Here is a 20,952-nt window from a genome sequence, read left to right as displayed (position 1 = left end):
GAGAGAGAGAGAGAGAGAGAGAGAGAGAGAGAGAGAGAGAGAGAGAGAGAGAGAGAGAGAGAGAGAGAGAGAGAGAGAGAGATCACGGATGGGTTATTGCTAAAGTTTCAATCCCAATGTGTGAATAAAAAATATCCGCAAAAATTAAAACAAAAAAAGAAAAAAGTTAGGGCGAATTCTCTCAAATACGCGAGGAGGGAATGAAAATATTTGAGAGAGAGAGAGAGAGAGAGAGAGAGAGAGAGAGAGAGAGAGAGAGAGAGAGAGAGAGAGAGAGAGAGAGAGAGAGAGAGAGAGAGAGAGAGAGAGAGAGAGAGAGAGAGAGAGAGAGAGAGAGAGAGAGAGAGAGAGAGAGAGAGAGAGAGAGAGAGAGAGAGAGAGAGAGAGAGAGAGAGAGAGAGAAATCGATGGAGAAATTTGTGGAAAAAAGCAGGAAGCCAATAAAGCAAACGAAGGAAGAGGAAGAGAAAGGAGGAGGAGGAGGAGGAGGAGGAGGAGGAGGAGGAGGAGGAGGAGGAGGAGGAGGAGGAGGAGGAGGAGGAGGAGGAGGAGGAGGAAGAGGAGGAGGAGGAGGAGGTAATTGCAAGCCATGAGAAAAGTGTGTCTTCTTTGAAAATTGGTGAGGGAAAGGTTTAGGTTTCCAGGTGACTCTCTCTCTCTCTCTCTCTCTCTCTCTCTCTCTCTCTCTCTCTCTCTCTGTCTCTCTCTGCCTTTCTTGTCTTTCGCTCTTTTCCTTTCTGTTTCTTTTCTTTAGCCCTTTCTCTCTCTCTCTATCTCTTCTTGCACACACTCTCTCTCTCTCTCTCTCTCTCTCTCTCTCTCTCTCTCTCTCTCTCTGTATCTTTGCATCTTTATCACTTGTTTTCTCTTTCTGCATCTGTTCTATTTTCTTTACTTTGCTTTTTATTACCCTCTCTCTCTCTCTCTCTCTCTCTCTCTCTCTCTCTCTCTCTCTCTCTCTCTCTCTCTCTCTCTATTGGCGCATGTTGTGATAATGGTCGAACTTGCAACATCCCTTGGAGCTGACCCAAAAACGCGACTGGAGAGAGAGAGAGAGAGAGAGAGAGAGAGAGAGAGAGAGAGAGAGAGAGAGAGAGAGAGAGAGAGAGAGAGAGAGAGAGAGAGAGAGGGTTCGCGTGCATATTTCCAAGAGACAGTCGATAAATAGAGGCGAGATCGAGAGTCAAATAAACATCGGAATGAGATATAGTTGTCTATATTTTCCTGAAGTCCTTTGGCGGCGAACTGGGGAAGGGGACGCTGGGACAGGATGGTATGTCTTCCTGGTGGTGGTGGTGGTGGTGGTGGAGTTTTCTGATGGTGTGTTTGTTCGTGGGTGTGGTGGTGTTGGTGGTGCTGTTATTGCAGTAGTGGTGTTACAGTGTCGTGGTGATGGTGGTGGTTGTGGTGTGGTGGTGCTGGCAGTGGTGTTGTTATCGTGGTGTTAAATGTGGTACTAAGATTGTTGTATAGTGAAGCCTGCGGTGGTGGTGACAATAAGTGGCAGTGGGTGGCAGGAGACAGTAGGTGGTAAACACAGCAGAGTAGATGGGGAGAAAGCTTCACCATTATTGTCCCCATCCCACACATCTCTTACCTAAACCTACCAAGCATATACCACAATCACGTGAGAACCAAGAATACGCGTGATTTTCTGGCCATCCTTTGTGTTCCTTCGTGGTAGTTTGATCTCTTAAAACCCCGAGGCTCTGTAGATCCACACGGGGCGCCCAAGTAACTCCTCCTACCTATTACGCTTCATAACTTCAGTGCAGCTTTGTGTCAAGGAGATTAGGCAAGGAAAGATGGAGCTTTGTGCAGTGAGGAAGAGGGAAAAGAAGAAGAAGAAAGAGAAGAGAAGAGAAGAGAAGTAGTAGTAGTAGTAGTAAGAGGAGGAGGAGGAGGAGGAGGAGGAGGAGGAGGAGGAGGAGGAGGTAGATCAGAAGAAGAAGAAGAAGAAGAAGAAGAAGAAGAAGAAGAAGAAGAAGAAGAAGAAGAAGAAGAAGAAGAAGAAGAAAAGAGGATAATACTACTACTAATAATAATGATGATGGTGATAATAATGATAATAATGATAATAATGATAATGATGATGATAATGATAATAAGATGATGGTAATGATGATGATGATGATGATGATGATGATGATGATGATGATGATAATGAATGATAAAGAGAAGAAGAAGAAAAGGAAAAATGAAAAAAATAAAAGAAGACAAGAGAAAACACCAAAGTTGCGAAGACAATTAAACAAAAACAAACGAAGAAGAACAATGAGAACAAAAGAGAGAGAGAGAGAGAGAGAGAGAGAGAGAGAGAGAGAGAGAGAGAGAGAGAGAGAGAGAGAGAGAGAGAGAGAGAGAGAGAGAGAGAGATTGTGAAAAAGAACCTAATTTTGTGTTTATTTTTCTTCTCTCCTTTCTTTTCTCCTTTTCTTTTTCCTTCCCAGTAAATCTTTCCTTCCGCAGCACATTACTTCATCCTGACTTTATCTATCTCCTCCTCCTCCTCCTTCGTGCTTCTTTCGTCTCTCCTCCTTTATATTTATTCTCCTTCCTTCCTCTCCTCCTCTGCGTCTGTGCGCCCTTCCGTTCAGGGCGACATACGAGTATTTAGGTAAAAATACGAGGAGAGATGCTGTAATGTGTAAAAGTAAATATATCCTTTATCTTTCTCCCTTCCTGTCTGTGCTATGACTCTCTCTCTCTCTCTCTCTCTCTCTCTCTCTCTCTCTCTCTCTCTCTCTCTCTCTCTCTCTCTCTCTGTCTTACTACTTAGCTGCATCTTCCGTTTTTAAATGTCTCTCTAATTCCTTCACTTCCTATTCATGCACTGACTCTCTCTCTCTCTCTCTCTCTCTCTCTCTCTCTCTCTCTCTCTCTCTCTCTCTCTTACGGAGTTGCATGTTCCGTTTCTAAATCTCTTCCTGGGTCTTTCACTTACTATTTTGACATCTTTTCCTCTCTTTTATCTTTATCCTGCCATAGCTTGCCTCTTTAATGCTGTTCCCTTCTTCCCTGTCTTTGCAATACTGCTTCCCTGTTTCATAGAACGCTGGTTCGATAGGTTTTTCCTTCTAAATCCTCCCACAAATAACCTTTCCCGATGGTATCTATAATGAATTCAAAGAGTTTTCCTATATACAAACACATATCCCCTTTATCTATCCCCTCTTATCTACTTAATGAATTATAATCTCCATTGTTCTGCCATATGCTCTCTCTCTGTCTTTCTCTCTCTCTCTTGATCTGTTCACACTCTCCTACTACATGCTTTCATTCTTCTTGATTTTGTACGTATTGTCTCCTTTTCCCGTCTTAGTTTACCTAGAACAATCTCCACATCTCTTTTTCTTTGTCTTTACAGTTCTCTTGATCTTCTTTTTCCTCCAGAAGCTTCAATCCTTCCTCTTCCCTCCATTCCCTTGGTCTAGGACGCTCCCTCTCCTTTAATTCCTCCCACATACTGCCTCTTCTCTTTCCCTTGCACTACACACATACACACACAAACATTGCCATACACACACAAACACGCACGCCATCTGTGTTTCTCCTCCCACACCTCTTTTGTACACGTTTCTATCTTCCCTTTCCTTCACCAGTTCAAATCCCTTCCTCTTCTATCTACTTCCTTGTTTCAGAACCCACACACACTCCACTGGCGCAAGTTACCATCTTCTCTTTCCTTCAGTAGCTCAAATACTTTCCTCTTCTATCCATTTCTTTGCTTCAGGATCCTCACGCACTTCACAGACACACATTCTTACCTTCAGAGTGAGAGCAAGCCACAGGAGAATCCACAGAAAGAGATGAGCGATGGTAGCTATGATGGCAGCAAGGACCGAGGTATCCAGCGAGGGCCGGTACACGACATTCCAATCATATACCAGAGGGGAGGCGGCTGCAGTCATCGCCACGAGCACCGTCAAGGCCCAGCAGTGAGGCCAGTAGCTCCAAGGCGTCTGGGGAGGAAGGGAGGACCGTTACGGAGACACTGACGACGACAAGGAGCAAAGTTTAGCATGTTTTGGTGCAGCGGACATGAAAAACGAGGCAGGCAGCGGAGGTTGGTGGTTGAAGAGTGGGAAGTGAAGGGAAGACAAGGGAAAGTGGAACATGAAGGGAAGGGGAAGTGAAGGGAAAATAGGACACGACTGGAACGTGAAGGGAAAATGGAACACGACTGGAAGATGAAGGGAAAATGTAACTCGAAGGTGAAAAAGGTGAAGGGAAAAAGTGTAATGAGGCTACGTAACATAAGCAAGAAGAAAAGATAAGGTGAAAAGAAAATCAAGAAAAATAAGTCTGACACAAAACTAAATAATAAAAAAACATTAAATCCTAAATAGGTAAATACGAGAGAGAGAGAGAGAGAGAGAGAGAGAGAGAGAGAGAGAGAGAGAGAGAGAGAGAGAGAGAGAGAGAGAGAGAGAGAGAGAGAAATCAACACAGTGGGGAAGCGGCCTTTGTTAACAGAGAAGCATAAAAAGTGTTGCAGATAATGACCGCCAGTGATTATGATGATGTAGGGCAGGACAGGACGAGCCAGGGAACTGAGAGGAGGTGAATCACAGCCTTATCGCCGCTGAGTTACCTACACACAAAGGACGGATTAAATTAACACTCGTATTCATAAAACATTCTACTCTCTCACCTACACTATTTTCAAAGACCACAGAGATGAATAACCATGTTGTAAATAGTATTCCACCTGTTAGCAATGTAAAAATCTTGTTAATCTGTCACGAGAACCATACAAACACCCTTAAAAAGCATGTAAAGTCATCTAAAGCCTGTTGGAAGGAGCAGAGGTGCGGAGCGGGCGTCTCAAACCACGGTCCTAACTGACAGACACGCACGCATGAGTAAAGGGACAATGGAGGCGAGTAATGGTGAGTAACGGTGAGTAAGGGTAGGGGTTCCTCCGAGTAGCGAGGAGATATTGATATAATACCAATTAATTCCGGAGTTTGTGTAATTTATGCTAACAATTACTCAGACACTCTAAAAAGAAGGCCTGATTTATGAGTACTTTGGCGTAAATCAAGGCGTTGTTTCGTTGGGCTCAGTAGAACGTTAGCGCAGAGAGAGAGAGAGAGAGAGAGAGAGAGAGAGAGAGAGAGAGAGAGAGAGAGAGAGAGAGAGAGAGAGAGAGAGAGAGAGAGAGAGAGAGAGAGAGAGAGAGAGAGTATACAGTGCCGAATAACGCGCCTTTTGCACCAAGTAACGCGTGTATTTTATCGGGTTAAACTGACCGGAGTAGCGACACTTATCGATCTCTTCCGTGAACCTGCCAATCGAAGCACCGTGACAACGCAAATGTGAACACCCGAAATGAACCACATGAACCGCACAGTAAACACGCGAAACAAACCCCCATGAACCACACAAGTGAACACGCTACTGAAACACCATGAAACATATGAATGAACACACGAAACAAAGCCCCCAATGAACCACGCAAGTGAACACGAAACGAAACCCCATGAACCGCACAAATGAACACGGGACCGGAACATCATGAACCGCAGATGTGGGGTCGCTTTGCAGTCGCTCCTCCATCCAGTAAGTCCAGATTAATCCCTCTCGAACCATATTTTTTTTTTTTTTTTTGCAGGGTACTGTGATTCCCTTAATGGCGTGGTGTGATTGTGCTTTCCCTTTCTTTGTTTGGGGGAGGAAAGGTCGCCGGAGTATTTGCCACGCTAATGCTGAAGTTAAAGTAGAACAGTTGGTCTTTCATCTCTCTTTGTGCTGCTTTATTCACGAGTAAAGGAGGCCAACTAAGAGCCACACACACACACACACACACACACACACACACACACACACACACACACACACCAGGAAAAAAATAGGTTAATTTCCTGGCTCCAAAAAAAAAGAGGGTGATGGATTAATAATAATAGTAATAATAATAAAAATTTAAGTTCCTGGTAAAAAAAAAAGGTGATGGAGAAAGAAAAAAAGAGAGAGAGAGAGAGAGAGAGAGAGAGAGAGAGAGAGAGAGAGAGAGAGAGAGAGAGAGAGAGAGAGAGAGAGAGAGAGAGAGAGAGAGAGAGAGAGAGAGAACAACAACAACAACAAACAACAACAACAACAACAACAACAACAACAATAACAACAACCGGACGCCAATTTAGTTCCGGACCGGCTTCAACGCTCTTCTCTTTCAAAAGTTTCAGTCATAAGGAGTACAAACCTGTACGTGCACTTCTCATAGTCTCGCATTCAAAACCAAAATGAGGAAGATAATTACCAAACATTTACTTTTCCTCTATTGCACTAGCTGTGGTTTGAGTTCAAGGGTTCCGGGAGACGATGAAAGCCAGAGAGGAAGGTGATGCAGTGTTCAGTGGGGATTCCTTCACTGTCCAGGAAGCGAAGGATTTTTTTCTTATATTATATTAGTTGTGACTTGAGTTTTCTAGCTACAGGAAACAATTTATATTACATTAGTTGTGGCTTGAGTTTTCTAGCTACAGGAAACAATTATTAAGGTTCAAAAATACTTGGTAAGGAATCAAGTGGTGAAAAGAATCCTTATAAGAAAGTCCAGAGTAATGTCATGAGCTGCAGTGATAAAATGTCAAGGAATTCACTAAAATGTCAAGCAATCTACTAAAATGTCAAGAAATCTAGTAAAAATTCAAATAATCAAGAGTTGAAATGTCCAGGAATCCAGAGCTAAAATGTCAAGAAACACAATGCTAAAATGTCAAGAAATTCACTAAAATGCAAAGTAATCCAGTGCTAAATTGTTAAATAATACAAGTGTCCAAAATTTCACTGAAATGTCCAGGAGTCCAATGAAATGACAAGAAATCCACTAAAATATCAAGAAATTCGATAAAATGTCAAGAAATACACAAAAATGTCCAGAAATCCACAAAAATGTTAAATCCACAAAAATGTCAAGAAATCCACAAAAATGTCAAGAATATACAAAAATGTCCAGAAATCCACAAAAATGTAAAGAAATCCACTAGAATGTAAAGAAATCCACTAAAATGTCAAGAAATTCACAAAAATGTCCAGAAATCCACAAAAATGTCAAGAAATTCAAAAATATCCAGAAATCCACAAAAATGTAAAGAAATCCACTAAAATGTAAAGAAATCCACTAAAATGTCAAGAAATTCACAAAAATGTCCAGAAATCCACAAATGTCAAGAAATCCACTAAAATGTCAAGAAATCCACAAAAATGTCGAGAAATTCACAAAAATGTCCAGAAACCCACAAAAATGTCTAGAAATCCACAAAAATGTCAAGAAACCCACAAAAATGTCTAGAAATCTACAAAAATGTCAAGAAACCCACAAAAAATGTCTAGAAATCTACAAAAATGTCAAGAAATCCACAAAAATGTCAAGAAATCCACAAAAATGTCCAGAAATCCACAAAAATGTCAAATAATCCACGGTCAAAATGTCCAGGAATCCAGTGGAAAAATACGCCAAGAAATCTAGAAACCCCATGCTACGATTCTCTCAGGAAATCTGGTACTAGAGGGAAAGAAATCCAAAGTTACGAATTTATGTTAAGAAACTCAGTGCTAGAATTCTGAGTAAGGAAATGCAGTGTGCGGTGGAATCCTCGGCTTGGGGAGGGGGACGGGGGACGGGGAGCGGAGGAAAGAGAGTGGGGGGCGGGTGGGTGTGCGGAGAGTACTCTTGGGGTGCGGGCTTCGACCAGCACGGGGCTGTGGTGCTATGCGGACAAAGGGTCACCTGCATAATTTAGTGGCGCGGGCCAAAGTTCCGACAAGCACGACGTCAATATAAATCTAGTACTTCCACGTCCCCAGAGACCGGTACACGCCCTGCCACTGCTCGATAATCTATGAATTGGAGCTGAATAGTCGTCCTGCATGAGTGTGTGCGGCGTTGGGTGTGCATGAGTGTGTCTTCCTTCCCCCATCATTTATTTATCCAGGCGATGGACTTTCCTGGAAAAATCTATAAGAGTGTGTAACGTGACCCGCTCAGAGTGAAGTAAGAGTACTCGTGACGGCGCTGTAATCACTGACGCGGGGAATGCAGAGTGATGAAAAGAAATAACTGCATTCGTTGTGTCCTTTGTGGCCGCTACGTGTCAAGAAAACTGTATTCGCATGTTGCTACTTCTGAGAATCCTGCGTAAGGGAAGAGTACAAGTGTATGATGATGTTTGCGAGTGACTACAAAATCATGAGCCATACGTAGGTTACTGGTCAGATCCTGGGAAAAGCTGACAAGAGAACAGACGCAGAGGGTAACATTCGTACTGATGAAAACACTTAGAAGAAATTCCTCAAAGTTCAACAATTTCCACCGACGGTTTGCCAAGGGTAATAACCTCCAGTAAGGTTCAACAACATTTGCCTGAGTTTTCACTTTGAGATTAACTAACGGAGAACCCAAGCAAAGGAATTTCCCGAACTTTGGCAGATGTTACTATTTATCCAAGTTCATAACCAATTACAAAGTTTAACAGTCTCGTACAACTTTGTAGGTCTTTCATTACACTGCTAACTGAACTAATCCGGAAGAGCAACAACAACTAATTCCCTGTACGACGGTTTGCGAGTCTAAGTAACGTTGTACCAATCTTGACAGAACCAATTATAAACTTGAACACGCCGTGACGAACTAAGCTGGTGACCCTTCAAGCATTTTACTAACTGTTCCAAAACTTTAATAAACGTAATGCATGAACTTTAATAGCACCCCCCCAATTTAGACAACGTATCCTCTAGTAACGAAAACAAGAAGACAATGGCTTTCCTACCAACTTTTTTTTTCCCCCTCTTAAAACCATTAACAGCATATCATGAAGGTTTCCCTATTAGTCTTCCTTCTTTTTCCATTCCTCTCTTGAAACCACCAGAAGCGTATCAGATAAAAATTTCCCAGTCAATCTTTTTTCCCGTTTCCTTTTCCATACCTTCTTAGAAACCAGCAATATTTCCCCTATCACTCTCTTCCATTCCTTTAGAGAACACCAGTCACAGAATAAACATTTCTGTACCACCATTTCTTCTGTCCATCCCTAGAGAACGTTGATAATGCATTAGATGAAGGCTTTCCCCATCACTCATTCCCCTTCCTCCCTCTCCTTTCCTGGTAATATATAATGTATCCATAAACCATTCCCTTTATTTTTCATCCCTCCAAATAGACCATCAATAAATAATATCAGGTAATTCCCATATCTTCCCAGAAAACCGTAAAATAAAGGTTTCCCTGTCACCCTTTTCCCTGTCTCTCTCTCTGGAAACGGTCAGTAGTGAGGTAAATATTTCCCTACCAATCCTTCCCCTCTTCCCTTTACTGTCTCTCTCTCTCTCTCTCTCTCTCTCTCTCTCTCTCTCTCTCTCTCTCTCTCTCTCTCTCTCTCTCTTCTTCCCTCCCACTCCCTTCCTTCCCAGTTATTCAGCCTCTCTCCCCTTCCACTCTTCTTCCATCCCTCCCTTCCTTTCCCCTCCTTCTACTCTCCTTCCTTTCTTTCACCCATTTCCTCCCTTGCACCATTATTCTCTCCCTTCTACTCTTCTTCCCAACCCTCCTTCTACTCTTCGTTCCTCTACCCTTTCCTCCCTCCCCCCGCTCCCTCCCAGCAGTCACGTGACCCGCAGCCAGGTCAGGTGGAGGCAGAAGGCAGTATTGGTCTAGCAAATTGACTGTGTGATTACTCGTAGCCCTTACTGTCTCCTCCCTTTATTTGCTCTACCTTTCATTATCCTCCCGTGTTTGCTATCTCCCGCTCTTCCGTTATTTTCTACTTTGTTTCTCCTCCACTCAGTACTTTCTCTTCTGTTGGTTTGCGCAGTTTCCAGTATTTTTTTTAATCTTTATCTCGCGTGTTTGTTTATTTCAATTGAATGAGCTGGTAAGTATTGACGTTATTTGTTCTTTCTTGATATCTTCCAGGTTTGCTTTGTCGAGATTCGGTAGTTTTTTCTTTGTTATTTTTTTTTTCTTTTACGTATTTCTTTGATAACGCGAATACAATGAACTAAAAATATTATCGTACATTTTTATTTATTTATTTTTTTGTTTGGGAGTATTCTTAGGTTTTTTAACGTTTCAGATTCAGTTGTTTTGTTCTCTGATATCTTGTTGTCTTTAATTTTTTTTTTTTTTTTTGCACACTATGTTTCTTTTGCGTATTTCTTTGTTTGCACGAATTGACTCAAAATTGTTGTCTTTTTTTTTTTCTGGAGGGGAGGGGGAACGAATATTCATAGGGAGTTTACGTTTCAGATTCAGTTGTTTTGTTCCTTGATATCTCGCTGTCTTCAAGTTTTCTTACGCTATGTTTCTTTGATGTATTTCTTTGTTTGCACGAAGAGAATAGACTCAAAGTTGTCTTTCTTTTTTTTTTTTGTTGGGAGGGAGTTGGGCGAATATTCTTAGCATTTTTTACGTTTCAGATTAAGTTGTTTTGTCTCCTGTTATCCCGTTTTCTTCAGATTTTGTTACACAGCTTTTCTTCTTCTTCAAGTTTACTTATGCTGTGGCCATGAACAATCAGAGCAAAAAGAAAATAAACACCATCCCGTCAAAAGCTACTCCACAAAAGACAGCTGAGAAAGAAAAAAAAAAAATAAATGCTGTTCCAGAGAAGAAACTAACTGAAAACAAAGCAAAATAAAGAAGAATAAGGAAAAAAAAAAAGTGACGAGCTAAAACCCGCGAAATGCTGCTCCCGAGAGAGGAAACCCCATCACACCTGCAGATGATTAATGATTTCACGACGCTGACTCAAGACAAGACAAAGATAAAGAGGGAGAGAAAAAAAAAGTACCCACAGAAGGAGCAGAATTCACGAAATCATGTTCCCAAGACAGAAAATCCCCTGTAACATTTGCAGATAAAGTTTTTACGCCACTAGCTGAAAACTTTACTGAAAACGAGATAAAGAAGGAACGAAAGAAAAAAAAAGTATCCATAACAAAATAAAGAGGAAAAAGAAAGAAAAATACACACTGAAGGAAAGCACATGCCGGCCCATTACGTTCCCAGGGGAGCAAGTCACACTGCACCTATAGATAAATTTTTTACGTCATTAACAGAAAACAAGATAAAGAAAAAAACGAAAGTAAAAAACATTTACGACAAGACGAAGAGGAAAGCAAAGTCCGCCAAATGATGTTCCCAAGAGAGAAAACCAGATAGAATTTTTACGTCACTAACTAAAAACATGACAAGATAAAGAAGAAAAGAAAAGAAAATTACCCACGACGAGATAGAGAGGAAAAGAAAGAAAAGAACGCACTCAGCTAAAAGAAAACGCACTAAATGATGCTCCCAGGAAACAAACATCCCATTGTACCCGCAGATTTCCGCGTCACTAACTGAAAACATGACAAGATAACGAGGAAGAGAAAGAAAAAAAAAAAAAAAAAAAAAAAAAAAAAGCGACCACGACAAGATAAAGAGAAAAAGAACGAAAACCATCAACTGATCTTCCTAAGAGAGAAAATCCCATTGCGTCTCCAGATCTTCACGTCACTAACTGAAAACATGACAAGATGAGGAAAATAAGAGAAAAAGTATCGATAAAGAAAAAAAAAGAAAAAAACACACACACACACACAAAGGAAGAACAGAACCTTGCACCTGCACGTAATTAACCTTCAGATGACATACGTACACTCACCTGGTGGCCGTGCTTGCTAAGGATGTGGTATTTCTCCTTCTCTGCGCTAAGGAAGGAATTAAACTTGACGAAACCGTAGAGATAAATTATGGAGCCCGAAGCGAGGACCAGGACCTGCGAGGCGGTGAACACGGCGACGCAGGCGGGGAGGGGCAGCAGGAAGCCCTCAAACACTGGCAGCACGTGCTCGGCGCCCACCACGTGCACCTTGTACAACACCTGAAGGAAGGAGCGAGATATAAGTGTTATCTTGTGCTGTTAAGTGTGGGATGGTAGGGAGGCGTTTTGCTCTGTTGGAGGAGGAGGAGGAGGAGGAGGAGGAGGAGGAGGAGGAGGAGGAGGAGGAGGAGGAGGAGGAGGAGGAGGAGGAGGAGGAGATGAAGATGAAGAAAGAAAGAAAGAAAGAAAGAAAGAAAGAAAGAAAGAGAAGCAGTAGCAGTAGTAGTAGTAGTAGTAGTAGTAGTAGTAGTAGTAGTAATAGTAGTAGTAGTAGAAGAAACAAAAGTAGTAGTAACAACAGTAGCGTAGTAGTAGTCGCAGTGGTGGTAGTAGTAGTAGTAGTAGTAGTAGTAGTAGTAGTAGTAGTAGTAGTAGTAGCAGCAGTAGCAGTGACCCTCATTACAAAACAAATAGGTCTCCTGGCGTGGCCCTGCAATGCATCCGGCGCATCCCACACACACATTACCATATCACATTAGTACCTGCATGCATAAAACACCTGGGTAACTCCATTTAAACGCTACATACAGAACACCTGATCACATCTCACCCTGCACAAAGAACAAATGATAATGGACTAATAACATGAAGGTTAGGGAAAACACAATTACGTTTAACGCTAATAACAATTCACCTTCAATCTACGAGACAAAATAAAAGGAAGAAGCGACACGCGGGATACTACACGATCTAAATTTGCTACAAGCGAGTGTGGATTTCCGACCTTATTGGAGAAGTGACGGTCGGCTCACCCTCCTGTAACCCTGCCTGTCTCTCTTGTGTTTCCTCGCTATCCTTCCTTCCCCTCACCTGCCTCACCTAATTAGATTCTCCTCCCTCTTCCTCGCCTCTCCATCACCTGTCCTCATCTTCACCTGTCACCCTACCATTTTTTTTTCATCTTTACCTGACCCTTCATCATCTAGTTACACCGTCCACCTGCCCTTTCCTGCCGCATTTCTACCGTGTCTACCTGTCTTTTGTAAATATGATGGAATAAATTATCTAAGTGTCTTTCTGCTTCTTTATATTGTTTTATTATATGTATGTTTTTTTGTGCTTCTTTTTTACATAAGTACAATTTTTTTTTCACGATTTCTTGTCTCATCTGTAAGTAATTTTTGTCTTTATTTATATTTGTTTTCATTGATCATTCCAGTGTTATCAATTTTTTTTTATCTCCATTATCAACCTTCTCGTATAAATTATAATGTACATCTGGGTTTCTAATAATTTTACTCTTAAGTATTCTCTAATCTAATGTTGTTCTATCACTCAACAGTCTTTTGTATCTTTTTCTTCTATTATCATGTATCTTTATCGCTACATTCTTTTGTACTTCAGTATTCGTCAGTCATCTGTGTACTTATCTCCATGCTGTGTCTTTTCCCTCAACCTCTGTGTACTTTTTGTCACTATACTCTATCGTGTCTTACTCTCATTATACTTCTTTATTATACCTACTAACATTATTCATGGTCTTTCACTTCCATCTTGCACCTTTTTTCCTTCTATCTTTAAGTATTATCACTATACGTATTTGGTGCATTATTATCCTGGTCTAATTCTTCTATTACCAATATATTTATTCATGTCTCTTTCTCACCTCCATTCTGCGACTTTTTGTTCATCAGTATACGTATCTGGCACATTATTATCCTTATTACCTTATTCTTCTATCACCTGTACACTTATTTGCGCCTCGTTCTCACTCCCATCTTTTTTTTTCCTTTTATCCTTACGTATTTCTATCATTATACTCTTTCGTGCCTTGTCATTACACCTTCACCTATTCTCCTTTCATCTATCGTGCTTCCTTCTCACCTGTGCTCGCGCTCACCTGAAAGCCATTGATGGAGAAGATGCTCTGCGCCGCGTTCAGGATCAGCTGGGTGAAGAAAACGAGACCGAGAGCCTTGTTGGTGCCCCAGAACACGCCGGCGTACCTGAAGGGGGTGCAGAGGACCCTTGGTGTCTTATTTAAATGACTTAGAGAGTATGGGTGATAGAGGATGGCTGTGTATGTTAAAGGAGGGTGTTTTACAAATACGAGTATAAGGACTAATTTTTGTGTGGGGCTGTTAGTTTTGAGGTTAATATGTATGTTATGGGACTTTCTTTCTCTCTCTCTAAGTGTTAGGTAATTTGTTGTGATGTTTACTTATTCACGTACACAAAAAACATGACAACATAAGAAAATAAAGGAAGCTGCTAGAAGCCATCTGGCGTACAGGTGGCAGTTTTTGTATGAAACATGTCTATTTCTATCTATCATCACCATCCATAAATATAGTGCTCTCTCTCTCTCTCTCTCTCTCTCTCTCTCTCTCTCTCTCTCTCTCTCTCTCTCCAATACTTAAATACACATGGGTACAAATCTAACGAGAGGATTATCATGTAACTCTCTCTCTCTCTCACCTGCCGGCGTAGACCAGGTGTGCCAGCAGGTAGTTAAAGAAGTGTGGCGAGAAGGGCCCCCACGGGATCTCTCCGATGTGCCACATGTCCTCCTCCTCCGCCCCCTCCTCCCCGTCCGCCCTGCCCTCGCCGTCCCTGCGGGTGGTGATGTCCATTGCCTGGAAGGTCACCGACGTGGACGCCTCGTATCTCATGGCCACGGGACCTGCAAGAGAACCTCAGGTAATCCGTGACCCGTGACCTTCTTTTATTTTTTTTATGTAAGAGAGGCAGTGACCAGAAAACAAAAAGGCCCTCTGAGGTGACAGTCCCAAAAGAAATGCCAAGTGTCATCCAAAACTGAAGGACCTGCAGTGTTTACTTTTTTATATCTTGTTGGTGTGAGAAAATTATTGCTTTGTTCGTAGGAACAAAATAGAGAGGGAGCTGTCTCATCACGACTGTGTGGGGCTAAACCAATGTCTGCTGCCGGGCCTTGCTGTGGAAATACGTGGCCAGCTGTGCAATGCCTAAGCTCCTGGGGTGTAGTACAGTTGTCCACAAGACTGTCTCTTTCCGCCAGGGGCTGACGGAGCTGAGTGTGAGATGTGCGTGAGTGTGCAGTGCTTTGTCTGGGCCACCATGTGTAGGATTGCCGGCCTGCTATATAGAAAGATAAAGCAACTCATACCAGAAATGTAATTTATTTATGAACGTGATGACTTAAGCTTATCTTCAGTTATCAGAATTGTAAGTGAGTTACTTTTCTATAAGCTTCTCACGCTAACACAATGAAAGTAATTTGATCTATTTATTTATTTTTTCTATTTTTTTTGTGGGAGCAATTCTGTAACTTGCACGACTTGAAAACTCATGACTGTTAAATATTTTGCATTTTTCTTTTTGTATTAGAGTGAAAAAAATTCTATGATTTGTAAAATTTTAAAGCACAGTTGTGTCACATTGCAAACGTATGACTCTACCTTCATCACTAACTTTCATTTACAAGATGCACTTTTAATGTAAGATGGGCAAGATATACTTTTTAATGTAAGAGAGCAAAAAACACTGAGGTGTCCGTCCCTAAAAAGACAAAAGGATTATCCAAAATTTATTACTGTATTTCTCTGCACGAATAAAACAATTGCGTTGCATACATTTGGCACGATAATCTGATAACAAGCGTAATGGTAATCCGGTAGTGGCGACAGCTGACTGACAGACTCAGCCTCAACTGACCTGGGGTGGCGGGCGTGGGGGTGCCTGCGAAGGTGGCCAGGAGATTGAAGACGGACAGACGCTCCCGCTGAGGCAGCACGCGGGACAGCTCCGACCACCACACTGTGCCTGGGGGAGGGACGTGTTAGCACCGGGACTCATAAGCACTGGAGAGGACACTACACTTTCCTGACTCAAAATCAAGGAAGACATCTGTTAATATCAATACAGGAGACACCGTACATTTTTCTTACTAGAGATCAGGAAAGAGTAGCAGGAATTCATGAGCACGGGAGGAGACGGTGTACTTTCCTGACTCAAAATCAAAGACGAGATCTGTTACTATCAGTACAGGAGACCGTGCATCTCTCCTCACTAAATATCAAGGAAGAGAACCTGCTAGTACCGAGGATTCATGAACACTGGAGAAGATAGTACGCTTCCCTGAATCAGCACCAAGAAATCTGTCAGCATCACTTCAGGAGGTAGTGGATGTTTGGATGTTTCCTTACCAAAGATCAAGAAAGAGAACGTTAGTACCGAGGATCAGGAATACAGAAAACACAATACATCTTTCTTTATCAAAATGTAGGTAAATAACTGTCAACGCCTGATACTCATGTCACGTATGCGAAGACAAAGTACATTTTTTTTACATCCTTCTGGAATTAAGAAATGTTAGTAGTGGGACTGATAAATGAACAGAAGTCACATCACATCACAATCAGTCAGGTGTAAAACAAATATTCTCTATATCTTCTTTCTTGACTGTTTTTACTCCTCCTATTCTCTGCCTGTGTCTGTCTGTTTGTCTATCTGTCTGTCGGTTCTTCTGCAGCACCAGTGGATATAACAATATCCTGTGCTTGTATTAGCTGCATGGTGTCAGTACTTCTACACACGTAACACCTACTGGTCTCTTTCAAACACCTGTGTACTGATACCACCTTTGGGCTTAGTAGTACTGATGAATCATAAAGATTTGTTAGCAACCGTAATGTTAAAAATAGCACCTGTGGATTTGCGGCACCTGTGGCCTTATTAATATTCGTGAAGCGTTTGATATCCGTGAAGCTGTGGAGCGTGGACTGGTTAGCATTTGAAAAGCCGTCAACACTTGTGGCACTGCGAGCTTACGTAATGGCGCGTGAACCTACCACGAGACAAAGTAGCATGCTGAAAAGATAAATTATAAAAAAAAATAAATAAATAAATAAAAAATAGATAAAAATAAATAAATAAATAAATAAATAAATAAATAAATAAATAGTAATAAGAATAAAATAAAGACAAAAAAAAATGACGAAAAAGTGCAATCAGCTTCAACACATAGATTTCTTGGCACCATCAAGCACTCAGGGTCGCTACATTGAAGAGCTAACATTGAGTCCACCACAGATAACAGTGAAGAGTTTGCTATACTGAGTCACTTCGGCGCTTTCCATCACTTCGGCGCTTAGCATTAATAAACGATATGTAATAATACCCTAATTCTTTACCAACACCTGACCTATGAATAATAAAATGAGTCTCTTACCACCTGTTTACAAGAGCCACAGACACCTGCGCATAATTAATAAGACTCAATTCAACTTTTACCTCTCACTAATTTTCACCTCTTTTTTTTTTTCCCGGCGCGGCGAACCTGAGGCTACCACGGGAGGAAGGAAGCCAATGCAATACTGTTCGAAATTTTTACAATGAACACGGGTTATTTTTCGGAGGTGAGGTTCAGCACAAGTTTAAGGATGAAAGGGGAGGGAAGCCAAGGAAGTAAGCAACTCCCATCTTCCGCCGCCGCACTCCAACATTCATCACGGTGTTTCCTCTCCAAACTCCCGCCAAACGAACCAACTTTCACGCCCACTCACGGGGAAAAATCCTCGCTTCCAGAAAAAAAAAAAAAAAAATCTCGCTTATAAGTAAAGGATTTGGAGTTCCCGCAGTTCGCCAGGTGAGGTTCATTAGCCTGAAGTCACCTGGAGGGGCCGGGAACTCCTGCAAGTGTAAAAAGCTTCAGGAACGAGTCGTGGTTAATTCATTCTCAGGTAAATTATTGACGAGTAAAAAGAACACGTGTTTAATGAGTTTTTTTTAATTTATTTATTTTTTTTTTTTTTTCAGGAACAATGCTATCAATAAGTCACTTTCGTCTTGTTTTTAAACCACATCAGTACTTTCTTTGACTTCACTCCACATCACAGTCTTTCAAAGTCACTTTTAACGAGTATTTGGTTTGTAACATCTTTCCCCTTCGTGAAAATCAAGGCAAAAATTCTTTTCTCTCTCTATTATTTTTTTTTTTCATTAAGAATTTTAGTCAGTTTAGTATTTATATGATCCTTTAGTTCTCTCTCTCTCTCTCTCTCTCTCTCTCTCTCTCTCTCTCTCTCTCTCTCTCTCTCTCTCTCTCTCTCTTCTTAATCCTGCATCTTCCCTCCCTTCCTGCTTAGTTTTGCACCCTCCCTTCCGCACTGTCTCCTTAGTCTAGTACCTTCCCTCCCTCCCTCCACCCTCCCTTAGTCCCGTGCCCTCTCTGCCTCCACCCCTCCACCCTCCCTTACTAATCCCATCTGTCCCTCTAACTCCAGCATTATCTCCCACCTCAATTTCAGATCCTGTCAACGCCTTGCATCCTCATCCTTGTCGTGCACCTGCTACCCTGACCCTCGGCTCTCCTGCTGCCCCTGTGTCTTCTCTTCTCTTCCCTTACTATCCTCCTGTTCGTTCCTTTGTTTTCTCTTATGTCCCTGTCACTGCTTTCTCTATTCCTTTATTTGTTCTCCCTATTGCGATGTTCCTCTGTTGTTTTCTTCCTCTCTTCTTGTTCGCTTCTTATTATTATATTTACTTGTATTTTGTCTATCTAGTTCCCTCTATTCCCATTCCTAGTATTGTCACGTTAATTTAGTCAGTTCTTATTTCTAGTATCGTTCTGTCTCTCTATTCTATCCTATTCCTTATTCCTACGTTCCTTGTCTTCGTTCTTTGTTCTTACATTCCTAGTGCTATTTTGTCTATCTAATTGTGTCCACTTTTACTCCTAGTACTGTGTGTTTCTATTCTATGTACTTCTCCTGTCTCTGTCTTTTTATCATTCCTAAGTTTCCAGTTTCTCTCTCTCTCTCTCTCTCTCTCTCTCTCTCTCTCTCTCTCTCTTGGTACTGTGATATTCCCATTTCATTCCACTTCTATGACGGTCAGGTCAATTTAGTTCTCTCTGTGCTCTACTTTGCCCTATTTCCTGTTCCTATATTCTTAGTTTGTCACTTTCTCTCTTGTGACGTTCCTAGCTATTATTTTTTGAGGTCATCAGAGCGAGAGTAAAAATAGTTGAAGAAGACGAAGAAGAAGAAGGAAAGAAAAAAAAATAAAGAAACCTTCCTGACACTCCATATTAATGTACGTTAAGTTGTAAAGGCGGCGGGAAGTCAGTTTTTAATCTCTTCCTCCTTCCTCGTCGCAAATAAAACCTTGATTGGCACGTCAGTTTTCTGCGGGAATGATTGAATTAAACCGCCTCTTTCTTATCGCTCCAGGATCCCCGGAGCAAAATATTTCACTGCTGGAATCTAATTACTGGAGTTGAAAGAATGAAAAGAACGAAAAAAAAAAAAAAAAAAGCAGAAGACTAATTGCCATGGAAGTTGCGCCGTGCATCAGAAGTTCAGAGCCAGAGGATGCTTAAGTGGCCCCTAATTGGTGTGGGAAGACAGATGTTTGCGATGGAATCAAATATCCTTCTTTTTTTCTGATTCTAAATATATAAATTACTAGGAATCAGCAGTTCAGACTCGGAAGACACTTAGGCGGCCTTTAATTGGCGTGGAAGGATTTATTTTTGCGGTGGAATCAAATATACTTTTTCGTCTTAGCGGGAATGAGACGCCAAAGTCCGTGAAAGTTGAAGCAGAGAGGCACGTGCTGGCTGGGAGTCAAACACGTCTTTTATCTTGATTCTGCCACACTAAAATTGCTTGGGATTCCGCGGATTTCCAGGTAAGTTATTGCTAATTTGCGTTGGGTGGGTAATGATATTATACACAAATTGAGTGTTATTGTTGTGGAAACGTGAGCCAAACAAACAGACAGACAGACAGATCAAGTGTTATTATCAATACAGATATTTTTCATTATTTTTTTGTAATGCATTTTGATTGGAGTGTTCTTTCTCATTAAATACTCACATTTCATACCTTTCACTGTTGTGTTATTAAGTAAAATGTCTTTGTTTCTTCTCTAGATATTTACATGTATTTGGGATAAAGAATTCTTAGTTAAAATAGAGATGAATTTCTTCCTCCATTTCAGCATTTACAAAACACGTAACAAGTAAGAAACGCGCGCGCACACACACACACACACACACACAACCCTAACACCATCACCACCACCAACAACACCACCAGTATAACCAACACCCTTTTTAATTAACGAACATCTCATCTTTAATATCAAGTAATTCTTTTCAGGTGGATGAGTGAATGAACGAGTATATTAGTGAATAAACGAGTGAGTGAGTGAGGCAGCAGGTGAGGTGAGTGACCGCAGTAAGGTCAAATCACTCGTGTATTAGTAGCGGTGCCTGCCTCACTAAAGGGATTACACTGGTGATGTCACGCAGGATGCCACACGCTGCTGGGGACGCCGCCGAGGTCACTGCCACATGCATACGTGCGATGTCGTTATAGCTGATCTGTCTATTTCTGTGTCCGTGTTTTTATTGAAGTTTGGAGGCAGAATGAGGTTTGTAGATTAAAGGGACGTGAGAGAGAGAGAGAGAGAGAGAGAGAGAGAGAGAGAGAGAGAGAGAGAGAGAGAGAGAGAGAGAGAGAGAGAGAGAGAGAGAGAGAGATCTGAACCTTGAGTGGCAAAACAGCGCTATACATCACCCCGAAAAAAAAAAAAAAAAAAAAGAAAAACATAAAAGAAAAAGAAAACTACAGTAAATCAACTGGAATTCATCACAAAACAATCAGAAAACCGCAATCCAACCTGTAACCTTCAGAATTAGTGGCCAGGAGCTCCCTCACTTCCCGGCAGTCATTTTATTAGGAGGGCGGCGAAGCGGCGGTCTCCTCTCCCATGACTATTGGGTTAAACGGGGCGCACCTCTCACTTTATTCGTTTAGCGTAACAAACCTTATCCCGCGCTGTCCGTCATTCATCAATTATGCGGCCATTGCCAATACACATCGCCGCGCCTGTCTGCTCCCCGATTCAAGCGATTTGTTGACTTATTTACTGGTGTTTGTGCGGTGTTTGTTTTTTATTTGTGTTTGTGAGTATGTACGTGACTGAGTGTTATCCTTTGAGCCTCAGTAAGTTTGTGTGTTTGTATAATGGTGTGTTTGTTGAATGGTTTGGGCGTTTCTCCCTCTCCCTCTCTCTCTCTCTCTCTCTCTCTCTCTCTCTCTATGTGCCTTTACTTGCAATGTATTTCACTTTACACAAAGTAGCTATTAATACATAG

The 20,952-nt window shown here is 41.5% G+C and overlaps 1 protein-coding gene across 1 annotated transcript in view; it reads right to left on the bottom strand.

Moving 5' to 3' along the window:
* LOC135113516 (uncharacterized) overlaps positions 1-20,952 on the bottom strand; it is a 179,935-nt gene that overhangs the window by 39,717 nt on the left and 119,266 nt on the right. The window contains 5 exon segments of the mRNA XM_064028755.1: positions 3,768-3,962; positions 11,640-11,864; positions 13,705-13,810; positions 14,283-14,487; positions 15,501-15,608. Of these exon segments, the coding sequence (XP_063884825.1) occupies positions 3,768-3,962; positions 11,640-11,864; positions 13,705-13,810; positions 14,283-14,487; positions 15,501-15,608 (839 nt within the window).

This window comes from Scylla paramamosain, chromosome 26 (assembly GCF_035594125.1).
Source record: "Scylla paramamosain isolate STU-SP2022 chromosome 26, ASM3559412v1, whole genome shotgun sequence".
Taxonomy (NCBI): domain Eukaryota; kingdom Metazoa; phylum Arthropoda; class Malacostraca; order Decapoda; family Portunidae; genus Scylla; species Scylla paramamosain.
Note: the sequence above shows the minus strand (reverse complement) of the source record. Positions and strands in the feature narration are given on the sequence as shown.